The following is an 18,045-nucleotide window of genomic DNA, read 5'->3' on the forward strand; positions in this document are numbered from 1 at the left end:
GGTGGTCTGAGTACATCAAACACAGATGGGGGAGGATGAAAGCACGCACTGTCTAGAAATGAGGAGACAAAGGGTGGTCTGAGTACATCAAACACAGATGGGGGAGGATGAGAGCACGCACCCACTAGAAATGAGGAGACAAAGGGTGGTCTGAGTACATCAAACACAGATGGGGGAGGATGAAAGCACGCACCCACTAGAAATGAGGAGACAAAGGGTGGTCTGAGTACATCAAAAACAGATGGGGGAGGATGAAAGCACGCACCAGCTAGAAATGAGGAGACAAAGGGTGGTCTGAGTACATCAAAAACAGATGGGGGAGGATGAAAGCACGCACCAGCTAGAAATGAGGAGACAAAGGGTGGTCTGAGTACATCAAAAACAGATGAGGGAGGATGAGAGCACACACCTCCTAGAAATGAGGACACAAAGGGTGGTCTGAGTTCATCAGATACACATGGGGGAGGATGAAAGCACACACCACCTAGCAATGAGGAGACAGAAGGGTGGTCTGAGTTCATCAAAGACAGATGGGGAGGATGAAAGCACACACCTCCTAGAAATAAAGAGGCAAAGGGTGGTCTGAGTATGGTGGATAAGGATGCATAATAAAGAATGCACCCACTTCCTAGCCATGAGGAAACAAAGGGGGATGTGAGTATCATCAACACAGATGCATGAGGACATAAGCACACACCAACTAGAGACAAAGACATGACAGACAAGATTGTATGTGGAAGAGGCAGGTGTTTAAGACAGGGATGCAAAGTAAAAAATGAATCATTAGCCCAATAGTGTGAGGTTTGCCATGCCACAACTGCATACCTTTATTTTCACCAACATCTCACTCATCAGCACCAACTTTTGCTCATCTGTCTTTTGCTGCCATTCAAGTCATCAGTCATGTGTCTCTCTCCCTGCTTCTGCCTCACCTTCAGCAGCTTCCACCCAGTGTTGGCCACAGACCGAAACATGTCTGCCCAATACCCTTTTCTTATCCACACACCAACAACCCTCTCATTCACCATTTCACCCAGCAGTTTCCACATCATCTTATCATCGCATCTCACCCCAGCTTCCCGCAAGTGTTTATGCCAATAGAAAACAGCATACTCATTGCCATTATCACCCTGGCTCCCTGCTTTCACAATATTGTCTAAGCAGCTCCTTGCAACCTTGAAGTGTGCATCCCCAGTCAGGATCCGGAATCCAAGCGGTGCACGCTCACTTGTGATATAATCACGAAAAGATTTGTGCATCTGTGGCGTAGCATGATCAAACGACGTCGTGGTGCCCGGAATCAAAACGCTGCGCATCTGCCGAAGGAAGTTGGCGACGTCAAACTTGTCCTTGGGTATATCAGAAAGTAGTGCAATGATTTTATGAACGAGCAATGGTTTTTTAAGCACGATGATGGTTCCTATAACGTGCTGAAAGCCATCTAGTCGAGTAGCACGTCTGTCCTTGTCTTTTGAAGGCATGCCGACGTTCTCCCATGATGTCAAGATGAGTCTGTACAGATCTTCAAGCTCGTTGAGGCCCTCCTCGCTGAACTCCTTGAACACGCTCTCTCGACACGCCGTTCCATCCTCGAAAATCCGCCGTTCAATCCAGTGAAGAGCGGTTGCGGCATAGTGGAAGAGACCGTTTGCTTTGTCGGATAGCATCCACATTTGGTTGTTGTCTGGCCAATCATGCCAATCCGGCTCATCTGGTGTAATTTCCTTCATCCTAGCAACAATGAAATTGTGCACTTCATTGACAGATGACTCTGTCTCCAGGGGATACTGCTTGAACACCGCGTGTTTGAGCTTTTTGGACTTGGAGATGTCTGCCCAGTGCTCTGGACGCGAGGTGATGATGAATCTGATGTTGTTTGGAAGGTCACAGTCAATGGCAGGAGCAATGTGGGAAAGGATCTCGATGACGCTCCTAGCCGCATCGTTCAACTCGTCCAGGGCATCAATGAGAATGACGACCACGTCGCGTGACTTAGAGAGTTCCCGGATGGGGTCTAACAGAAGAGAAGTGACTTGCTTGTCCGGCGCCGCAGGATACCCGTTCTTCAGGGCCTTCTCAAGAACGCGAGCGGCTGTTGGAAAGGAAGCAAGCTGCTGCGCGATAGTGGGTATGATTTTGTTTGAATCGATCGTTTCGGGGATGTTTCGAGAGATAAAGAATTGAGCAGAGACGGGAGTGTCGTTCTCACGAAGATTCTCAACAATGGTAGCAGAAAGTGTTGATTTGCCACTGCCTGGAATACCCGTGACCCAGAAGATACGCTCAGCGTTAGAAGGCTCCGGTAATAGCCATTGCTCTATATATTCGAGGAGTTCCAAACGAGTGCCTTTGGCGCAAAGACTCTTGCTCTGATCTGTATGTTCGTACTTTGCAGCAATATGGCTGGCGAGCTTCTTTTCGATGGAGGCCTTGGGTGGAATCAATAAGCGGCATCCTTGATCAGCAACAAGCAAACGTACCAAACGACCGTCAATCTCCTGTTTCACCCGAATTTTTGTGACGGCTATTGCCTGGAAGGAACCAATTCAGAAACTGTCACACACCGGCAAATGTCGCCGTACCAGGAATTTCTCTTTCGCGCTCGTGAACTTTGACTCCCAGTCCCCCAAATCATCTTCTAACGACTTCTTCGACTGCCCGAGTTCAAAATCAATGATTGGACAAAAGAAAGATAAACCTACAACACGCTCCTTTGCCCATCGGCAAATCTCGTTCACCGCCGCACTAACCATGCGTAAGCATTGTAGATATCAGGGAAGATTCAGCGAAACTCACCAAATCGTCTTGAGATCTTCTTTTACCGACGGCTCCTCATCGGCAACCACGACAAGTGTGCTAATGTACTCAATCGCTTCCTTCGCAAATTCAGATACTTTATTTTGAGTAAGCGGGATATTCTGATTGAATGGGTCAGCGGGATGAAATGAGCCTGACAAAATGGCGTACGATACCGAGCTCAACCAGATTGAGCAATGCTTCAACAAGGGTTTTCGCAGGGAAAGGGCTGTCGGGTATGAAGGCTTTGAGCGTATCGAGAGTCTTTGATTTCAACGACCGATCGATAAGTCCCGCAAGTTTTGACCATTTGGAATTCTCGCGATCACCTCCCCATTTATGGAGCTGAGAAATAGCGTCGCCGTCGATGTTCCAAGCTTTCCACTCAATCGTAGGATTCATCTGTGTGCTGTGAGTCGATGTCGCAAAGTCAGAACGGATAATCGCACCTCCGTCTTCTTGTCGTTATCTGGTTTAGACTGTGCATCCGCTGTATGTTTGCCTGTTCAAGCAATGTTCGTGGATCGCTGGAAGCTGTTGAGTTGGAGACACTCACTGATCGCGGCTATGTTTCCCTCCGATGAACCACCACCATCGATACGTACGTTTGTAATCTCTGGGTTGGACCGCGACCTAGCTGGATATCGGTTTCGATCAATGCTAGCTAGCAATCGAGACGAAGACGCTTACCAATGCCTGCGCCACCTCCGGGAGTTGCGGTTCCGGAAGGCTGGGGTGAGGGCGCTCGACTGAACATTTGTTTGAGTCCGCCCTTCAGCTTGTCGAGCTTTCTCTGGACTGTCTGGTTCGGCATGGTCGTAGGAAGCAACTTGCGTGTAGGTAGAAACAACGTGTGGGTAGAAACAACTGTAGAAGTGTCCTGATATGGTCACAATGGTGTGAACCAAGTGTGATGGCTAAACTGGTGCAGCTCTTCGTCTCCCCAATCCCAGGGAAATTCAAGCGATTTGTTGCGACCCATGTCTTTGAAGCCTGCAGTCCAGGTAATTGGTACGTTTCTTGGGCCATCCTTGGGCCATCCCCTTCTTTCTTCGCTTCTACCAACCCCAGCGTAATCCACAAATCCTACCCAACCACATACGGTGCGTAGCTCTGTCCCAATCGAAGATAAGACCAACAAACCTCTCTGTCAACCTCCCCCCGTTAAAGTCAAGGCTCCCCCGCCCAAAGCACCTACTTCGTCGTTGGGTCGTCTACGTTGGTCGACACAAAGAATGGACCGCCACTTATGGGTGGGTGTGAATGCGGGTGTGAAGGCTCCCCCTGGATTTGAATGTAAGTTTTTTTCCTTTCGCATCTTGGGTTTTAAGGAAATGCAATTGGGAGCTGATGGTGCTACGTAGGGGATAAACCAATCATGACGAACAATAACAGCAAGCCAACGACACCCAGTGCGATTTCTTCCACTACGTGCAGTGGCGGCGGGGAAAGAATGCGAATGTGTGCCATTCCGGGTGGTAAACCCAACACGTCGCTCAGTGCCGCTTGGCAACCCAACTCGCCTTGAGGTCCTACTATTGCGCCAAGGCCTGATAATGTTTGGGAGTTTTCTGTCTCCTGTTCTCAAACTTGCTTGGTTCTAATGAGGTACCGTCAACTTTGAAGGGGTCAAACAAAGTCCTGGCAAGCCGAACACACCCTCTACTCCGGACCCAATACACCACCCCCACTCCCACCAGTGTCACCGTCACGCCTGACGACTCCGGATGGTCCCCAACCCTCAACTACTTCCACTCCAACCGACACCAAAGCCAAGCCAATCAAACGCCGACGTCATGATCTTCCTCTCCCCAAGTCAAGAAAGCGCCTATACGCTCTACTTCTATCGAGAATGAGGACGACCTTACGGAGTTGGAGATGCAGTTGGCGTACGTCGTGCGGTGGGAGAAGACTGCCATCGCGGCTTCCAGTGGGGAAGGCCAAGGACAGGAGGCCAGGGGCAAGAAGAGCAAGCCAACGATGGACGGACGAACCACCTCGACCCTACAGGCGGCCAACTGATGTGTCCCTCCCATGGGAACTTGAAGCTGTGTAAGAAGGGGATATGTTCTGGGATGTCGAGAGTTATGAGGAAGAGAGGAAGAAGAGGGAGGTTTGAAAAAGGGGGGAGGTGGTGGTAGAAAAGGTGGGTTCTGTTTGACTTTTGGCCTCTTGGTTCAATGCTTACTCGCGTCTTCAGCTCTCCGTGGTTCCGTTAAAACTCGTTATATACTGCCTACATGCTATTTCAGCCCCATTGGGCCCAGTAGCTGTATGAACCGAAGTGTGAGACGGGGGGAGGACAGTTATGTCGCTACATGCTTTCACCTCCATCCAATACTAGGCAACTTCGCCATCCCAAGGCGGAGATACCGAGCCAAACTGCCCTTCGTACAAATCTTCTGGCCTGCCGCTTCGATTTAATGCAGGTTGGGATGATTCATGAACCGCGTGCTCGTTCATCTTGATGTCTCACAGGTCGAGCCAACGTCATCTGTGCGAATAACAGCAGTCTCAATGATGCAACCAAAACAATATTTATTCTAGTTACTTATGTCTCAGAAACATTTGTAAATGATAAGAACTTCAAATTTAATCCACTGTTGTCCACAGGAAACGACAATGTCGCTGATGCTCAAGGGGGAGGCTCATCACCACGACGTCCTTCCGCCCAGCGACGGGGCAACCCTGAAGCTCAGCAGCCTTCTGCATGACTTCCTCATGCGCAGCTGTCGAAATCATAAGTTCAGTAACTGTCTGGAGCAGAGGAGCGAAGAGGAGACGCACAATCTTCAAATTTGAAAGGGCCCTACCCGGATAAGAGAGGATTTAGCAAGGAAGCCACAAAGGCGAAACGAACGCACCATTTCCTCTAAACGATAGCCTGAGCTCTTCAAGCTACACATTACCATGAGCTACACCCACTCAAGAAACAAAGCAAAGACCTACTGAGGCCCTGGCATCTCGCTATACCAGCCAATGGCCACCAGAAACTTATTTTGGAGGTAACCCAAACCGGTGCTCTCGGGTCTGTACCAAGGACGATATTGCCATCTATCGGGATAGTCAGCAGCCACCTTTACAACAACAAGAAATCGACCTCACTTGTTTGGATGCAGCTTTGGACACCTCTCCCCGGTTGGCTTGGGTAGATCAATCTTAACTGGAAAAGAGGGGTATATCCTGGGAAGGAGGAACCAGCGTTGTGCAGTTCAGTTCATCGCCATGACGCCACGCGTTAATGCGTGGAAGAACCATGGCTGAGCAGGTTGCCTGTGGCGGTGAGGAGAGTATTGAACAGGCGGACGTCAGGCAGTCTAAGGGGATACGTACATCATCCCAACCCTCACCCTATCTTCAAGCAAACAAAGCGCCACCCTTGTGACAGCGAAACTCCGGAGGCCGAAACGTGTCGGAACAGCGGAGAGAAGCTCCGCCATGGTATACTCTGCGACCTCTTTATTAGTCTCAGCTGGAATCATATTCTTCACCTCGTAGTCCTGCAGAGGAGAATGAGATACACAATAGGATATCAAGGCTAAAAGACGACACACCCGACTCCATTCTATCATTTCTTCGCGAGACTCGGGGATATCTCGCATATTCATCCGTCTCCCTATTTCAGCCCAGAAGACGTAAAACGCCTCACACTCCATTGGGGAGAGCTTCCGCCATCCATAACGCTCTGCCCATCGCTAGATAAGCAGACAGATGATGAATCAGATGCGGCCATTACGCCACCCTTGCCAAACAATCTCTCACCGGAGGTTCTAAAGCGAACAAGCACAACGTATTCAAAAAATCGTCGTTTGACTACAAACAACGGAAGTCATAAGTCTTGACGAAACGAAGAAGAAGACAACCCACAATTCTGTACCGGGAGTGTATCCAGTTGACTCTCGCAAGAGCAATCATAGCCCTCGGGTCGTCTGCGGGCGGTCCATTCTCTGACGACTTGAAATTGGGGTCCAGAAAGCCAGAAATCGGGCAGGCCACCCAGGTAGCTATATATGAAAGATGAGGGAGTAACCTGAAGAGTGACGTACTAGTTAACATGAACCAATCAGAATCTCAGTCTGCAAGTCCCAAAAGTAGCTATTCAGCAACTTGAGACACGGAAAAGCAGATAGAAAGACACACATCCGTATAACGTTCAATCGAAACCGTCTCTGCCGACTTGAATTCACCAGTCACGGACAACAACTTGATATCGATGGCTGACAGTGACGCCATCGTCAGCGCCCGCAAATGGAGTGAAAAAGTCGTCCTCACAATCGCATAGGTCTTGAACAAGGCGAATGCCAGCGAATAGTTCAGCAGCAATGGCATGTCATAGCTAGTCGATACCAGAATAATGCGTTGGGCCTCTTCCGGGGTGAGCGTTCCATCTTGATATTTCTTCATGTATTCCCGGTGGATGGCGTTGTATCTTCGCCAGCGCAAGAGACGGGTCAGGGCGAGATACCCGAGAACACCGATGATTGTGCCCTCGATGACGGTGGGGTAGCGTGCATGGTGTCTAAGATTTTTCAAAAAGTGAAGGAGGTCGATTATAAACCCAGGGGGAGTGAGGTTGTGGAACTCAACCATGTCAAGGACTCAAGGACTTGAGGGTGCAATTGAACGAGCGATATGTCAATTTGATCTCAACGATATTTTCGGCTCGAGGCTCGAGGCTCGGGACTTATCCACTTTCGGTCTAACAAAGTCTTACCCGATCAGGGCCGTAGAAGTTGAATGAAAGGATCTTGGCAAGTCTTGCAGCTGTCTTACAAACCGTTTGAACCGTTTTTGCAGGTCGAGTCATCGGTCAACAGAAAACACACTGGTATTGTAGAAGTAAGCGAAAGTACACGCCAGTTTGTGAAACAGCTTTACACCTCGGTACTTTAATTTAAGAAAAAACACAAGCGCTCATCGAATACTGGTGGTGGAATAAATGAGAGACCGGCAGACGAGGCGGACCTTCCTAATCGAAGTCTTAACTGAGATGCTTCGAGGGAAGGGCGACGTCACACTTGTGTGGGTTTCCAGGCAGGTGTAGAATGCAGGAAGGAAGGCAATGCCCGATGTCAGATGATAGACTGCCCGCGTATGGGAGCTGACAACTCTAGCGAACAAAAAGCTTTTTCGCTCTCAAAGGTCGAGCAGCCCCAACTCGACCAGTTTCTTGTTGATAGGCCCTATAAGCTTCACGAAGGTGATCCGGCGATAGGGGCCCAGTCTCGCCACGACGCATTTGAATCTCTCGCGCTGTATACAAAGAATTGAGTAGTTGAAAAATAGACGCAAGTGACAAGGAAACCCGCGGTAAGCCCTGGGGCCTTTCCGCTGATGGATAAACAACGATCAGAAGAATACTTACCTTGCTCAACGATCTCACCCACAAAAACCTTGGAAAAACCAGCTATGATTTGGGCGACAGGCTGGGAGGCTTGATACCCCAAAGTTTGCTGGATAACCTAAAAAAGAGATTAGATCATAAGGATCATCCAGATTGAATCCTACCTTTCGGACGGCTTGCTTTGGCAAGGCATGCCTCCTATACGACTCGAAACGATCGTACTGACTAGGACTGAAGTTGTCTATCAGAACTCTACAGCCAGTCGTTAACTAAGTATATCGATACGAGTCTAAAGAAAGGACGCACTTTAAGTTGCCTTTAGACTGACTCTGTCATGATAGCTGAGCGGAGTAGTCGTCGTCTGTTATTGTAGGTAGTAGCTCGTCGTCTCCTTCCTCGTCTTCCTCAGCAGGGGATTGACCAGGACATGTACTAGCAAGTGCTGGTACTCCGGACAAAATAGAAGCACCGTGGAAGCTGATGAGTTTGGACATATGCAACAATGGAGCGCCTGTTGGCTGTGAGCTGGTTCCGATGGCTGCTGCCGACGATGCGCCATCGCGGAGCTGCTGACCACCGCTTCCCGCCGCACCTCCAACCGCCGAAGGCTGTCCAGGGCTAGCTAGAACGCCACCTTAAGGTATAGTGCCACCAGCTACCAGCAGCTACCTCTGCCTCTGTCAAGAATTTCACTTGAGTTCCCCTGATGACAAGGCCAGCAGCAGTAGCCGCTTCCCGCATCCGGTGTTGGTGCCTGCCTTCCCACCCATTAGGCGTCGTTAACACCACGTCCATGTTGCGGTATAATGAATTCCAAAGCGATTCCCCGTTCCCATGTGAGCTGGTGACATGCACTTGCAGCTGGCCTTTTACATACTCGAGGAAATCAGCAAAAATATCATTAACTGTTCGAGAAGGCGGTAACTCGGGGATCTCAATCTCAATTCCGTTAATCTTTGGGAGGTAGTCAGGCCGGAGGTAGAGTTTCCACCTATTCTTACATTCAGTATTGTTAGAATACATTGGACTGGATACGCGTACCATTCAGCTTTTATCCAGCCCTCTTCATCCGCTTCAGCCTTCGCATCCTGTGCAACAATTCAGTTTAGAAGCGTAGGATCATCGTTAAGAATTTCTAACGCACGGGACTGTCGGTCTCGGCACCGAGACAACGTGGTTTCCCTGAACTATCGTAGTAGACTAATGATGGGACTTTGGCGTCTGGATTGGCCTTCGAGGTGTGATTATTCAGTAGACCAGGAAGTAAAATCGGCTATCGCCTCACCTGCTTGGGCCAGCGTAGAATCTAAAAATAATGAATAAGAAAGACGTTGGTCATAATGGTGGACTGGACAAGCACCTCTTCGAACACTGGAGGTGTTCCCGGTTGAAGGATACAGACTGAAGCTGCTGAAAATGTAGTGCCGATGTCTATTGAGACGACTAACTGCGTTCTAGGTCCTTGGTAAGGTCGTCGATTGGAGCGCATAGATTTGAGAGGTGAGTACGAGGTTGTAAAGTGTGGGATAATTATGGCAACACCGTGTTTTCACAGCTGCCGTGATGTCGAAGCTGTCCATTCGTACGTTAGTAGTTTTCACGAGAATCCACACCATTAAATTGTTTATTCTTCATGGGCGACATGTCAAACCCTATATACAAGTTTTACTGCTGATACTGGGTTCATCCATTCCTTAGCTCCCTTAGATGTCGCTTCCACAGGCCGATCAACAACTTTATACGCGCCGATGAGCATAAACGCGTCCGATACGATCTCTGCCAAACCGCCAGGCATCAAGCGAACGGGGTTTGGCGAGATTGGGAAAAGACTGCGATCCTTTGCAGAACCAGCAGATAAAAACTTGTAAAACGCCACACTGAAGGCTCGCCAGGATGGTGATGCTGGTAAGGTTGCGTCTGTTTCTAATAAATGAGAATTGCGAACCCAAAAACTCGGAAGTCAATACGAACCGTTGTAAATGAGCTCATGTCCAAGTCCCTGCCACACAGCGCCATAAAGCGGCGTTACTCCCTCGCTAATGCCCCCCTTGTCCCAATCTTTACTCCGAATGACGGCGATCTTCCCACCACTCTCAACAAAAGTTTGAGAAATCAACGCGGTACTCTCGTTCTCTGAGATACAATCTACAGCGTAAGAGATACCGCCGGAGACTTTTCGCACGTCTTCGACCCATGTAGGTGAGCGGTAATCGAAGACGGCCTCGGCTCCCAGTGCGAGGAGTTTAGCGTGGTGCTTAGGGCTGGCGGTAGCGAAGATGCGATATGGCTTTCCCGATGGGGTCCGGAGAAGGCTGGCGAGCTCAATGGTGTATAGACCAAGAGAGGTTGCCGCTGAATAGACGAGGACGCTTGGTGCATCCGTTGCTGGAGGCGCGAAGGTGTATGGGTTAGGAAAGGGTGCTGGAATTTCGAGGCGGATAAACAAGGCCTTTGAGGTTCATTGTTAGCTATGTGGAACCGGCCCATAACATCGTGCATACCTGAGCAGCAGTAAGAGCACAAAGAGGAACTGTTGCAGCCTCATCAAAAGTGATCCCAGCAGGCACATGAATAGCCAGATCCTGCTCTAAGATGGCGTATTCTGCGAATCCTCCGGGACGGGGGGTCACAGAAGTTGCTGGCGAAAAACGTCAGCTTGAAGGGGAACTGTCCATTTGATTTAGCGTACCTCCTTGCAGGAGACCTGCAACGCGATCTCCTACCTGCCACCCCGTCACGCCCGCACCGACCTTATCAACGACTCCTGAGATGTCACTCCCAACAACACGTCCTAGTTCGGTACTGCGTATACCGAGCGTCCACCAAATTCAAGGCGACAGAGTGCACCTTGACTCTGATATTGGAGTTCAGGGCATCATTGAAATCTTGGATCATATAACTCACCGAATCTCATTATGTCCGGGCTCGGGAACAGCGATATCTGCGACAACGGCAGTCTTGTTTGGTGCGGTGACGAGAGCTTGCATTGTGCGGTCCATTTTTCAGAATGTTCAGGATTTGCAATCGAGTCTTGCCCTTATAGACAAACACATGACGGACTTAGAAAGACTCAGACCGGGGGAATGAATAAGGGCGTAAAAAGTGGTAAGGTTCAAGTAAGCTGAAGGTGGAAACAAATTCTGGATAATACAGCCGTCACAAAGAATAACGTAGTCTCAGAAGCCTTCGGCTTAGACCTTCGGGAACTTCCAGGACTCTGGTATATAGAGTATACGTGGGGGTACCAGCTAAGCCTGGTGACCTCGCTGGTGACCTCCGGATAAGGGAACCGAGGTCACCACCTGTATATACGCTTGTTCGGTGAAGTCGCAGGGCCACCACCCTCCCTCACACACTTAAGAACCATTTTTAAATATCCAAGAACCTTCGGTGTGCCCTTCCGAAGCTTGGCCCACCCAAGACAGGTAATCACTGCCCTTCCGGCAAGTCACACGCTTCTCACGACCAGGTCGCCATCTGCTTCAACCAGCGTCTTCTTGCAAAAAAACAGCGTATATTCGCATTCGCGCTTGCTCAGTCCACCACCCCACCAAATTTGCTTGCTGAAAAAAGAGGGTGGGTGTGTCACGCTGCATACGCGGGCGGTGACTCCCTCGATCTCAGCGATCAGCGCACGTTGAACCTCAACAACGGGTACCTGTTATCCAGGACTACAGCCTCTGACCGTGATGGCTTGAGTTTCCCGCCCTTGGCTTCAAAACCTCGTACCTGTTAAACTAAAGCTGTCTATCTAATCTACCACACTGCTTTTTTCTCTAATTCCTTTCGTGTCTGGACTACTTCCTGTATCATAAGTTCTGGCAGCCCAATCTCTGCACTCATTCTCTTTCTTGCTGAAGTGTGTGCTTTTTGGTGAGCACTGTCTTTGTTTGCTCGCTTCCACCAAGTTTCTGACACGGCGATCATTTCTTTATTAGATCGATACTTATGCCGATGCATAGCGCATCGGCGAGAATTCAGTGGGGTAGTATGTATGGCCCCCAGCATCCTCCATCATCTCTGGCACGTAAAAATCGACACATAGCGCAGGCGGCAAGTACCTCACCTCTCTCACCCCCGACCCACCTTCTTTCGCCAGCACCATTCTGCTTCAAACACGATTCAAACACGATCGTAAACAATATTCCAACTTTGCGACCTCACACAGACAATATTATGGGGTCAATGGAAAACTCCCTGGCTATTCTCGAAGCTCAATCCCATGCTGTGCGACAGAAGTACCTGGAGAAGGAACAGGATGACAAGGAGACAAAAAATGCATATGGCCGGCATATCAAACATTATGTGGACTGGTGGACGATGTCGCAAGCCCACCTGGCGAATGAGAATCCCACACACTTCCAAATTCCTGCATTTCCAATCACTGTTGCGAAGGTGATGATGTTTCTTGAGCACGAAGAAACACGACCCAAGGTCTGTGATTTCATTGCTTGTAAACAGGATTTGCTGACACATAAGGGCCACAGCGAAAGCGGGGCAGCGATGACATTCAAGGGTCGTCGCTAGGTGTATCCCACTTCAAGCAAACAATTTCGGCACTCGAGCATCGGCGCTTCAACGATCAACATCAATTCCCCAACATCCCTGAAGCCCAGCTGCCTCTCCGTCGTGACCCTCGCATCCGAACCTTTGAGTCAGCTGTGGCTCACAATGAGCCACAGCGTGTGGCTAAAGCCCAAGCCCTCAAGGCTGCAGGAACGAATGCTGGCAAGTGAAAAGATAGATTTCTATTTGCTAGCTGTCAGCTGATCGGTTGTGGATTTAGATACATATACGACGGAAGAACTTCAGCGATGTGCCTGGTGGTACCTTGCTGATGGTCATGGGCCCCGCCAGGTCTGTACCCAGTTCCGCGACATGGCTCAGTTTCTCGCATCGACTGTGCTCGCTCTGCGCGGTGATTCATCGCGCAGCCTTCTTTGGTCTGACATGTACCCGACCGAGATTCCGATGAACGACATAGCCCTTGGAGCAAAAGTCAAGGTATGTCTCTTCGCTTTCTTGGTAGCTTACCTGTCACTGACCTTGATATGACCTAGGCCCTCGCAATCTTGTCAGACAATGCTAAACACAACCAAACAGGCAGAACAGATGAGCATGCTGCATTCCGACACCGCCATGTCGAGCTTTGTGCAATCGGGGCGATTGCCCAAGTCTTCTTTGCCAACTTCCACATTTTAAACATTGCCATGCCATCATTCACCCCCGAATTTGATGTTCCTGGATTTGGAGAGTATGGGAGGCGAGATTGGTATGAGCTCCATGTCTTTTCAACAAAGAACCCTCGGGAAAAGATGACTTATGAAAGTGGGTTGATTTGCGTGTTCAAAAACTTACACTGTCTAATGTTGCTTATAGATCATCGTGAACGCGTCAACCTGATGCACGCAAAAAATGACATATCCATCACCAAAGTTACCCATGGCGGGAGAGGCTATACAGTCAAAACAGCGCGCGAAAATGGTTCCAGTGTCGATGGCGCTAAAGCCTTGGGTGGCTGGTCAGAAAGTGGCTCGTTTCGACCCTGCTATGACCGCGCCCATCCTGTTGATGCTATGCTCGGGGCGGCGATGTTCAATGGAAACAAACCCGAGTCATACTTCCTGCCTCGAGGTGTACTAGGTAGGTTGATCTTTCTCTCTTGTGTTGATCTATGTGTGTTAACCAGTACTACAGAACCCCCCCTCGAGCTCATGAAGGCTATCTTCCCATGGGTCGAGGGTGAGCTTCAAGCCCTCAACCTTCGTCAGCATCAAAACCGACTTGCGAAGGACATCGCACTTCAACAATTCCTCAGACTACTTATTTGGTTTCGGCTTGTTCTTCTTCAAGATGCAGCCGTTCTTTATCAAAGCTGCCCTCAGTCCCCTCTCTTCTCCTATGCACCATTCAATGGCCAGCAATTTCGGTCCTTTTCTGCCCAGTCAACAGTACACATAGAAAAGGCAGAAGAAGAGGCTCGTCTTGCCTTCAATCACCTCCCTGAACATCTTGTGTTGAGCCTTCGGGGAGCTGTCTCTGGCATATCCTTGGAACAACGACAAGAACGAGAAATGAATGAGGCTCATCGACTACGCATGGAGGAGCAGATGGCTAGTTTCGGTCAATTCTTACAGCAGCTCACGACATCAAAAAGGCGACGTCGCACCATTCTGCCTTGTGAGTCGCCGTGCTTACATTCTTAGCTGTCAACTTCTAATCTCTGTTCAGTGTTACCTCCACCAACCTTGACACTGCCTCCATTGCTGCCCGTGTCATCGCTGCCACCCACAGTCCATCCTTGCAGTGATTCCGTCACGTTCGCCTCACCCAAACCCACATCACCATCCCTGTCTCCCATCGTCGTCCATGCCAGCAGCACGTCAAACTCGAATGCAATGGCTGCTTCTGCCACTCCTCTTGCTGATGCAGCATCTTCGTCTGGCCATCATAATTCGCAAGACATGCCAGCTACATCCTTAAGGGCTGTCGAGGCTCTTCCATCAACATCTGCAATAGTCACGCCTGAATCGGCAGCACAGCATGCGGCATGGGAAAATCTCGTCAAGCGCTTTGGTGACGACAAGCTCCAGAGGCACCAGTGGGACTGGGATCTGAAAGACCAAGCATGGCTTCCTCACTACACATTCCAGCCAGTCACTAAAATCTCTGACATCTGGCATGAATATTCAGAGGGTCTCCAAGGGTTCCTCTCTGTGAGGGATCTAAATACGACATGGGGAGCTAAATGGAGACGGAATCACGGTGGGCAGAAAACAGAAGCAGGCCGTCGAAAGTCTGTCGTCGAACTTGTTGAAGCACTTTCAAGCAAGCCACAGTGGAATACAAAGCTTGTGTTACGCTTTCTTCGCGAACAGTATGAGAAGTTGATGACACCACGTAGATTCATTGATTACCTGAAAAAAGATAAGGGTGCTGGAAGGCTCGAAGTTCTTCGAGCAGCCCAGATGTACCCCTAGGGTCTTGGTATTAAAGAACAATTAATCTACTCCTTCGTTACCGCCACCTCTCGCTGCTTTAAACGATTCAAAGTAAAAGTACAAATTTTATAATCTAACTACCACTACCTTATTTTTGATTTGAATTCTGTTGCTGTGTGCTACCCTCTGAATCTTTACTGATGTCGTGGATGACCCGCCTCCCACTGAACAAGAAAATCCTTCAGCTGGTCAACTCCAGGTGGGGGATGCTCAGTGCGATTGATCCATTCTACCACTTTTTGAGAGGCTTGCGGGCCCTCAGCATATAACTTGATGATCTGTGTCATATTTTCGGCATCGGCGAGAGATGTTGTTCCAATTCCCAGTGCATCCTTGATATCGGTCTTCTTAATTTTTCGAGTCTGGAATGAAGGTTGACACAGCTTTAAAAATCGAAAAGAAAGAAAACATGCCGAAAAGGGAGGTGTTGTGTGGAAATAATCACGAGAAAAATCTGCAGCAAAAGCCCAGAACCGGACTCGTTCTGCATTTTGGAGTGTCCGGTGTTTGCTTCCATGGAATTCGCTCCACCCAGGCCTACCAACGACTTGGCCTTTCAACCACTCACCTACTGGGTTCACTTGAACGACATCGTCGGGTTTGTTTTGGGAACTGGGGCCAGCTTTAAAAAAATTAATAACCTCTCCCCGGCTTGAGAGCATGTCGCTAGTAGGAGCCAGCAACCCAATTTTCTGCAAAGTAAATAGGGTGTCAACAATCAACCAGGTTCTGTAAAGGAAGCTCACAGAGGGAGGAGGATCAACGTAGATTTCCACACGGCATGATGGTGGGACAGTGAGTCTATTGGGCCGTGTCTGTGCATTCTGAAGCAATTCGGTGTCCTCCACTTTTGCGAAGTATTGTACATAACCAACATCAACAGAATCGCCAATACCGATTTTGGCAGGACCTGTCAGAAAGGTATGAATAAAGTCTCAATGCACACCAGCAGAGATATGTTGTTGAAACAACTCGCCTTCAACGGCAGCCATCGTTTTTTGAAGCTCTGTCAAGAGCTCGCTTGCACTGACCTGCCAATCTCCCTTCTCTCCATCAGGCCCGATGTCGACTGAACGCGATGCAAGGAGATAAATGCACTCCACCGAACGGGTAACATCTGCCGACCCAAGCCGCCTATCTAGCAGCAGGAGCTTGACAGGGAGGTTCCTTTCTTCTGTACTCAGACCCATGCTGATGTTTGCAAGCTGATCGTCCTGTTGCTCGTGAGACTGAGGAGATTGCTCAAGTGGTGTCAAGGGGCTCGAAGATTTGCTCCTGGAATCATTCACTGAAGATCTCACTTCTGGTTTGGTGAACCCCCCAGTGAGTATGATGGTTTTCAGTAGTGGTACAGATGTTTTCTTTGGGCTTCGATTTTCTGGTGGCCATTTCTCCATTTGACGATCGACAATCTCGAGTAAGAAGGGCTTGGTCAGTCCATGACTGTAATGCGAGTTAATAGTCAGATAATCTCAAACGACAAAGGGGATAAAGAACTGACAGATCCTCGGTGGTGTAATGTTGAGGTTCGCCAGCCATTGTTAAACTTGAACGCTGTGGAAAGTTGTGCAAATGGAATGTCTCACTTGAGGTCAAAAATGCACTGCTTCAACATTCTGGATGGCAGCACACCAAAGAATAGGCTGAACGTAGGACTCACATAGCAGCAGGCTAGCGCTAAATGCAGCGTTTTGCACACTTACACAAATTGCTTTCAGAGGGGATCGAACGTGCAGCTTCGTGGAATCGGCATGAACATTATACACAGAGCGCACCGTTAGACCACTTCACCACACGACCTTTGTAAATCTGTTGCCACAACAAGATCATACCCACACAGGCTGGTGGGGGATCAGCGACTTTTCTTCGATTCCTTCAGTTGAAGCTCAAATCAAGCAATCGTTCAGCTGTAGAAAACAAAACAAATGAAAAAAATATGCTCTATTCACCTTTCAGTCCAACATCATTCAGCCACTTTCTTGCTTCTTTGTTCATTTGACAATCTCTCAGATGTAAAGAACGAAGCAAATGAGGAAGCACAGCCGTTTGGCCTGCACAACTAAGGCTTTCTTCAATTGCTTCAGTTGAGGCTCGCTGTTTCCATAACCAAAGTATCCTTCGGTTGTGGGAAAAGAAGTCCACTTTCTTCACATGATGCTCATTTTGTTCATTTGAGAACCTCTCCAAATGAAGAGAACGAAGCAAATAGAGAAGTGGGATTGTTTGGCCCTTGCCTTCATTTGAAGGGTTGTTCAAAATGAAGAATCAGAACCAAACAAATGAAATGAAATGAGCTTTTTGAAGTATCTTTCACTTCTTTCAACCGAAGTTTATTCAAATAGAGCAAATGAAGCAAACGAAAAGCTGCTCGGTTGAGGGTCCTCTCCATTAAGCAATCATTATTTAATTGCTAACTTAATTTCAACTGAACATATTCTCTTTTCCTTCAGCCTTCAATCGAAGAATTTTCAATTGAAGCTTCAAATGCTTCAATCCTTTCAGTTGAAGAATGTCCATTCGGAAGTAACAAATGAAACAAAAGAAAAAACAAACCAAATGGAGGTGGCCCATCTGTTTCCTTCAGTTGGGGGCAAAAAGTCATTGTTTGCTTCGATCGAGCATATATCAACCCACAGGAGGCCAGGTCACCACTTCATGTATTGAGGCGTGACGGCGCGCCAACGACGCGCGTGAAAAGTCACGTGAGAGGTCACCCAAGGTCACCACCTGGGTGACCGCAGGTGACCGAGACCTGTGGTACATGCTGTCAAATGTCCGATCCAAAACGGCCAAATTTTGGCACTTACGTACGGACGATTTTTCGGCGTTTCCGTCCGCAATTCGGATCCTACTTATCATTTTGGACCATTTCCGTCCGCAATACCTATCGGACATGTAAATGCT

At 48.8% G+C, this 18,045-nt stretch overlaps 5 protein-coding genes across 5 annotated transcripts; all 5 read right to left on the minus strand.

Moving 5' to 3' along the window:
* Positions 1 to 5,388: 5,388 nt before the first annotated feature.
* Positions 5,389 to 7,386, minus strand: LACBIDRAFT_318452 (uncharacterized protein; the record flags this gene model as incomplete). Its single annotated transcript, XM_001890362.1, has 11 exons — positions 5,389 to 5,525; positions 5,584 to 5,605; positions 5,661 to 5,694; positions 5,746 to 5,850; positions 5,902 to 5,979; positions 6,052 to 6,069; positions 6,130 to 6,296; positions 6,351 to 6,491; positions 6,664 to 6,800; positions 6,857 to 6,872; positions 6,937 to 7,386. 11 exons carry the CDS (start codon positions 7,384 to 7,386, stop codon positions 5,389 to 5,391), a joined length of 1,305 nt encoding a protein of 434 aa, XP_001890397.1.
* Positions 7,387 to 7,906: 520 nt separating this feature from the next.
* On the minus strand, positions 7,907 to 8,376 carry LACBIDRAFT_241868 (uncharacterized protein; the record flags this gene model as incomplete). The annotated part of the gene is made up of 3 exons (XM_001890363.1): positions 7,907 to 8,049; positions 8,162 to 8,258; positions 8,305 to 8,376. Coding segments are annotated over 3 exons (312 nt in total), but the record flags the coding sequence as incomplete, so codon positions are not given.
* A 382-nt stretch (positions 8,377 to 8,758) lies between these two features.
* On the minus strand, positions 8,759 to 9,629 carry LACBIDRAFT_318454 (uncharacterized protein; the record flags this gene model as incomplete). The annotated part of the gene is made up of 5 exons (XM_001890364.1): positions 8,759 to 9,131; positions 9,182 to 9,228; positions 9,285 to 9,371; positions 9,426 to 9,446; positions 9,501 to 9,629. The coding sequence occupies 5 exons, from the start codon at positions 9,627 to 9,629 to the stop codon at positions 8,759 to 8,761; spliced, it is 657 nt and encodes a 218-aa protein (XP_001890399.1).
* A 121-nt stretch (positions 9,630 to 9,750) lies between these two features.
* LACBIDRAFT_318455 (zinc-binding oxidoreductase) lies at positions 9,751 to 11,263 on the minus strand. Its single transcript, XM_001890365.1, has 5 exons — positions 11,045 to 11,263; positions 10,830 to 10,942; positions 10,642 to 10,778; positions 10,112 to 10,589; positions 9,751 to 10,057 (listed from the first exon to the last, which is right to left on the minus strand). Exons 1-5 carry the CDS (start codon positions 11,137 to 11,139, stop codon positions 9,786 to 9,788), a joined length of 1,095 nt encoding a protein of 364 aa, XP_001890400.1. The 5' UTR covers positions 11,140 to 11,263; the 3' UTR covers positions 9,751 to 9,785.
* A 4,012-nt stretch (positions 11,264 to 15,275) lies between these two features.
* LACBIDRAFT_318457 (uncharacterized protein) lies at positions 15,276 to 16,680 on the minus strand (the record flags this gene model as incomplete). The annotated part of the gene is made up of 5 exons (XM_001890366.1): positions 15,276 to 15,503; positions 15,555 to 15,833; positions 15,888 to 16,051; positions 16,118 to 16,584; positions 16,643 to 16,680. 5 exons carry the CDS (start codon positions 16,678 to 16,680, stop codon positions 15,276 to 15,278), a joined length of 1,176 nt encoding a protein of 391 aa, XP_001890401.1.
* Between the last annotated feature and the right edge of the window lie 1,365 nt (positions 16,681 to 18,045).

This window comes from Laccaria bicolor, genomic scaffold (genome assembly GCF_000143565.1).
Source record: "Laccaria bicolor S238N-H82 LACBIscaffold_92 genomic scaffold, whole genome shotgun sequence".
Lineage (NCBI taxonomy): Eukaryota > Fungi > Basidiomycota > Agaricomycetes > Agaricales > Hydnangiaceae > Laccaria > Laccaria bicolor.